Source organism: Poecilia reticulata, linkage group LG5 (assembly GCF_000633615.1).
Source record: "Poecilia reticulata strain Guanapo linkage group LG5, Guppy_female_1.0+MT, whole genome shotgun sequence".
Lineage (NCBI taxonomy): Eukaryota > Metazoa > Chordata > Actinopteri > Cyprinodontiformes > Poeciliidae > Poecilia > Poecilia reticulata.
Genome location: NC_024335.1, coordinates 8,867,965 through 8,874,301, shown reverse-complemented (window position 1 = coordinate 8,874,301; position 6,337 = coordinate 8,867,965). Strand labels below are relative to the sequence as shown.

The following is a 6,337-nucleotide window of genomic DNA, read 5'->3' as shown; positions in this document are numbered from 1 at the left end:
ATTGAAACCAAATTTCAAACATTTTCCAAACGTAAACGGTGGTCTGAGTCTCAAAAGCTAGCCAGGTGATTTGGGAAGGTGTTGGTTTGAAACAAGTCAAATAATTAAATGTTAATATTACAGCACTTTAATGTTTGGCATCTGAAGTTTGAGCTCTTCTAGTGCCGTCTGTACCTGATGAAAGACAACTGGGTTATTGATCCGAACAAAATCTGATCAAAGTGCAAGAGGCAGCAGTTCAGTGATTTCTCCTCTCCACAGTAATTGTTTATGATCCTCAATTTCAGCAAAATGTGGTTGATCGAGTTGCAAGATAAAATCAGACTTCTGGTTTAGTTCCTGACCATACAGTTAAAACTACAGCAATATAGAAAATGCAAAAATCTCAATTTGTTGCAGCTTTACCAATTATTTTTTAACTAGGCCAATTAATTTACTTTTTACTTAGTATCTAAATAGATTTTTTTAAAGGGGTATTCATGATTTTATGTGTGACCTGACTTAATGCTTAGAGTGATAACTGTGTTTATTTTTAGACTTGTGCTTCCCTATCCCATCTATAAATTACATTTTTGCTGCTCCTTGGCAGAGGAAATAGTCTCTTCCAGAGTTTTCCCTTTATAAACAATTTCTTTAACAGAACCTACAAACTGAGAATATGAAAGGATGAAAAGAAGGATTAGATAATAGATAGCTGGATGGGTGATTGATAAAGGGACAAACGGCTATCCAGCTAGATGAATGAATGATTTTCTTCATTTTAAAACCTAAAAACAGACAATCAAAAATTAATCAAAAATAAGGGGTCTTTTAAGAGTCGTGTTACATTTAGGGATCTAAACAAGTCTCATTTAGCTCTGAGGATCATGAATTGTGAAATGAATTCTGTCATTTAGCTGAGGTTGCAGACCTCTGGACTAAGTGAACGATGCATGAAATTTCTAAATAGACGAACAAGCAGGAACCTTTACACAACAGGAACAAATATTTCTCCCTTAATCATGTTCTTCTTCCATATTTACCCATGTGAGGAAGTAAAACCCYAAGTCAGACCCAAACAGGTCCAGACTGAGGAGGAACTCTGCAACTAGAACGCACCATGACCTCCATGAAATTGAGTTTTACTAAAACTGCTTTAGCCTTTGTGTGAATGTAATGTGGACTGAACCAAACACTAATATAACTCTTTTTGAGGCAAAGAACAGTTTGTTTTATGTAAAAAAAAAAAAAAAAAAAAAGGAAAAAAACTTTTCCCACTTGATATGATAACCCTCAAAAGAGTTAAAAACTAAGACAAACAAAAAAATGAATACCCACCTAGGCACCAGCTCACAAGGTGTACCGCAAATATATATAAAATATAGAATCTGAAATATATTTATATATATATATACATATATATATATACATATATATATATATATACACATATATATATATATATATATATAAAATTGTGTTAGGAGTCAGTATCATCACTACACAGCATTAAGGTGGTGTGTCTGAATTTTCTTTTTTTCAACTTTTTAAAATTCCTATTATATAAACCAGAGAGGAGTCAAAGCAGAACAAAAATAATCAATGAACAAACAAAATGTGGAAAAACAATGTAAATAACCAACAGACGAAAGGCCTCCTCCCCGAGTGAACGCTCCTCCCCATTCGCGTCTYGCTCAGCGGCGGCAGCGGGACGGAGGGTCGGGTGAGCTGGTCCGGACGYGGCGGCACCGACCCGTCCCGATGTACAGCGCAGTGAAACATAACTTACATGTTTAGCTCATTTTTCACACGTACAGTCGTGATCAAGGCACAGGGATCTTCTACAAGTTATTTTCTTTTCTTCAATAAAGTTGTACAAAATAATACATTTTACAGTCTGTACAAGAATAATAGTCCAGCAGTAAATAAAAAGACAGACGCATTTAAAGCTGGGCGGGGAGGAGGAGGAGCAGGTGACAGAACAAGACATGGGGAGAGGAAGGAGGGAGCTGACGATGAGGATCATCTTTGTGTGTGTGTGTATGCGTGTGTGTGCCCAGTTATAAAACGTTGCATCCAGTCTCTGCAAATCTTTAACGTCATGATTTTCTGTTGCCGTTTATCCTCAATAAGTCAAACCTGTTCTTTATTTTCCACGTTAAATAGTTGTCAAATAGCAGCAGGGGTAAATGAAGACAATGATGTAGAGTAACATGTTGGTGTATGAGTGTGTGTGTGGGATGGAGGGGTTAAATGGTGCACAAAGGCAGATCTCACACACTGTGTACACCGACAAACAACATGGGGTAAAAACTAACAAAAACTTAAAACTTGAATTGTGTTATTACAGGAATATATAATATTTATATTTATATGTATTTATATATATATATACATATTTATATACACACATATATAAATATCTATATATATAGCTTGGATTTTTTATTTTTTTTTGCACTGCATTAAGTTCATTGGATGCATGATTCTTATGCATCGTATGATATTTTTTTGTTTGCTTGTGTGTCCTCGACTAGTTTCTTGAAAAGCAGTCCATGAGAGCAGCATGGCTTCATCTCAGAGTCACGCTCACGTCCGCAGGCAGCCATTAATCAATTAGTCTGTCCATGCCGGGCACRGGAGAAAATAAAACAAAACAAAACAAACRACAACAAAAAAACAGCTGACAGCCACTCCTCTGTTTCAGCTTGCCACCATCCGAGTCCATCTATTCTCTTCAGCACGCGGTGAATAAACTCCTGCATGTGAGCAGATTCCCCCCCTCTGCTAACTTTTAGAGTAAAAGGCTGGAGTGGGTCATGATTATGCAATATTCAAGGGTCTGAACGTCTCATTCTGTAGTGCATGTGTACCTGTGAGCGGGTGGTCGTATAAATGAGAGGCTGACAGCCGATGGTAAAAAGTCTTCCCACTTTTCCGTGGTTATGAAGTTGGATTACCAGGAGGATCGGGTGGAGGAGAGGAGAGGTCAGGCTTATCGGTCGTTTAGGTGAATTTGGTAACAGTGAAGAGGTGATTGGCTAACTGGTCATAGTGAGGCGGGTGGTCGTTGGGTAAGTAGGGCGGGCCTGGCGTAGCTGCGCATCACAAGAGCTCGTACTGCCGTAGGTGCATCCTCTGTATGATGTCCCGACAGTCACTGAAGACGCGCCGGATGTTTTCCGTGTCGACGGCACARGTGAAGTGCGGGTAACAGTAATGCCGTCCGTCCCCACTGGCTGTGCTGATCCTCTGAAGACATACGGGAAAGACGACAGGTTAGTAGTGGTGACTCTTGAGAGAACACACGCAGAAATGCAACGGGCTTTCCGATAAAACAATCTCCTGTTTCCAAAAGCAACACCTGGACATTTTAACTGGACATTTTAACTATTTCATTTACAACTTTGTTGTATTTTTCTCACGTTTTACTGTGCTAAGTTGAGCTGATTTGCAAGCTTGAGAAAATGCACYGCGCTAAAATCTTAAAATCATTAAAAGTAGGTCACATGTTTTCAGAAAAAGTTTTACATTAATTTTACATTACTATTTGTTGGATGCAGTTACGACCATCATAACTGTTTATTCGCTTTGGTACACATTCATCTTTCAATCCTACTTAACTGAAACATTCAGTTTTTAAATATATGCTTATTTAGAATAAGATTTGACATTTTAAACGGTAAAATAAAATGTTTCTATTTTAGCGTCTTGTTTGCGAGAGATGGTGGGATTGAACGAGAGGTGGACCGATGCATTTGGGCTTCATCCGCTGTAATCAGCGAAAGGTGATAAAATGGGATTCTCWATGGAAAGTAACCTGGAGCACATGCAGTAGCWTTATCTATGARAACAAAAATACAACAATATAATTACTTTACTTGTCAATCATAAGTTTTTGTAAATAAATTAGAAATTGGTTGTTCAAAGCGCTAAAAAAAMMAAMCMAARRAAAAAAAAACCATCACCAAGAAAACAACCTTTGCACGAACCAAAAACTCATCCCGTATGAAGTACTTTGCTCTGGTCACCCTGGGATCCTCTCCTGGTTCTGGTATTGCTGTTGAAAAGGAAGAAATACAGTCAATCTTTCACATATTTAGCGCACACACACCTTCATCTGATTAAAAGCATCCGTTTTGCTTCAGAGAAGATATTTTAACACAAAAATTTAAACCAAATCTCAACATTTAGTGGGCATCGTCATCACTGGAACAGAGCTTGAAACGTACAGACGAACATAAATGCAGGTCAGATGTCTGACTAAASGTTTGGTAACTCACCATCATCAGGCGTAGTGTAGCGTGCAAATTCTCCAAAATACTCCTCGATTTTAGATTTTCCCGCCAAAACCTTCTCAGCTAGAAGATCCTGTTTGTTCAGGAAGAGGATTACCGAAATCGTCCGTAGCCACCTGTGGAGAAAAATTATGAAATCGGGTGTTAGATTAGACAAAAAATGTATTCATAAAAAAACAATKAAGTCATAAGTAATAGTGTCTACAAGAACTGCGTAGAGCAACACATTTAAAGAGAGAATATGCTTGTTTGACATTTACTATTTACTGAATCTAGCGGGAAAGAAAAACAATGGACCTGTTGTTCCAAATGTTCTTGAACAGATTGAGTGCTTCCTGTAGTCTGTTGGTATGATTGTCTTCTCTGATCACCATGTTGTAGCTGCTACTTGCTACCACAAAGATGATGGCTGTCACATCTGGACAAGAGTTAAAAAAACAGACATTAAGGGGGGRRAAAAAATCATGTTTCTGTTCTCAACCATAATTTCCAAAAACACATTTGTAGCACAAGTTCAGATATTAGTGTCTGTATGTAATAAAACCATGTCAAACTAAATAGTMAATTTTCTCTGAATAATAATCTTCATTTTGTCAAAGCAGTAAAGTTGAYATCTAACCATTAAAACACTGGATCCATTTTCGGCGTTCATCCCTCTGACCTCCGACGTCAAACATACTGCGACACACAGGAAGTTAAAATTTCATTTGAATAAGGTGMTAAAAAAGCCTGACAGTTGAATAAAGAAGCATTTGTACCATAAATATCACTCAAGTAATTTTTATTGTGACTATAACCTTAATCACCTAATATTTGTGGCAAGCTTAGTTTGAAACTTACTGGAAATTAACTTTGTCGATTTGAAACCTGGTTTCAAAGATCCCAGACGTCAGAACTCTGCATCTCAAGAGGTCCTGAAAGAGAGGAGGAAAAGCAAGCAGTAAATATAGGAGACTTCTATTAAACAGTATTTGTTTTGCGTGAACTGATTATGGGGGGGAAAAACTGGTGGGAAAAACCCCCCCCAAAAAAAACGTTTCCAACAATATCTTTTTCCCTTTGAACAAAAACAAGACCTAAGGTTTTGCAGCTTTATTCAACTGCAGGAAAAAAGCATGAATGGATGGTTTCTCCTCTTTTAAATGTTATTTTTTTATTGCTATGATTATTACCTGTCCGCAAAAAGTAAAACAATAATAAATAAAAAGCAGTAAATAAAAGCGGACAAAAATAATTTACAGGACAAGTTCTCATTGAAGTCATGGTTAAAAACAAACAAACTGAAAATAATTTAAACAGGTTTCTGTTAAAATGGTTTACAAATTAGGATGTCTGATTTCAGAGGCGATCAAACTGACTTTTACACCTTAATGACAAATAAAATGTGGAACATCAAATAAGTGACTGCTTATATATTTGTCCCATTTAAAGTGACTGACCTAATTCAACACAGGTCCAGCCAAATGGAGCTAGTATTTTTATGAGTGGAATAGAAATCACCTGAGGCAGTTACTGTCTCATTTTGCAGAAATAGGCTTCCTCTTTGAAGTTTTTTTTTTTCAGCTTTATTTATTTATTTATTAGCACATTTCTGTGTCAAAAGGCCCAATTTTRTTAATTATGATTAATTATTAAGAGCAATAAAAAGGGTAAAAAATCAAACGGGTGAATACTGTTACAAATTAGGATGTCTGATTTCAGAGCAATGASCTTGTTTCAGATCTGCTCTTAAATTTGTCTAGGTTGTGGATGTTGCTGCTTTTTGACATATGTTTGCCCACCTCTTGTGRTCAGAAAGGTTTTCTAAATGATTGCTTGATTTCACAGATATGGCAAACAAYAGATCTGAACTAAAAACTGAAATATAAATGTGGTTGATTGATAAATGTATTATTTAATAATGTGAGTGAATACATTTTCTACACTGAACCAGGTTGTTTCAGGATTTCCTCCACTTAATAAGAAGGAATAGTTTGTTATTTTTAGGTTGAAATGGTCTGATAAAGATTTATTTAATAATCTGAAACATTTAAGTGTGACAAAATAAAAAAACAAAAGAA

General features: G+C 36.5%; 1 protein-coding gene across 1 annotated transcript in view; it reads right to left on the bottom strand.

Annotated features, from left to right (window-relative positions):
• Positions 1-2,427: 2,427 nt before the first annotated feature.
• LOC103464384 (guanine nucleotide-binding protein G(s) subunit alpha-like) overlaps positions 2,428-6,337 on the bottom strand; it is a 29,174-nt gene continuing 25,264 nt past the window's right edge. Inside the window, exons 6-11 of the mRNA XM_017305043.1 lie at positions 5,118-5,234; positions 4,897-4,955; positions 4,575-4,695; positions 4,263-4,393; positions 3,972-4,039; positions 2,428-3,231 (exon numbers count right to left, since the gene is read on the bottom strand). Of these exons, the coding sequence (XP_017160532.1) occupies positions 3,085-3,231; positions 3,972-4,039; positions 4,263-4,393; positions 4,575-4,695; positions 4,897-4,955; positions 5,118-5,234 (643 nt within the window). The 3' untranslated portion in view covers positions 2,428-3,084. The remainder of the gene's footprint in view (positions 3,232-3,971; positions 4,040-4,262; positions 4,394-4,574; positions 4,696-4,896; positions 4,956-5,117; positions 5,235-6,337) is intronic.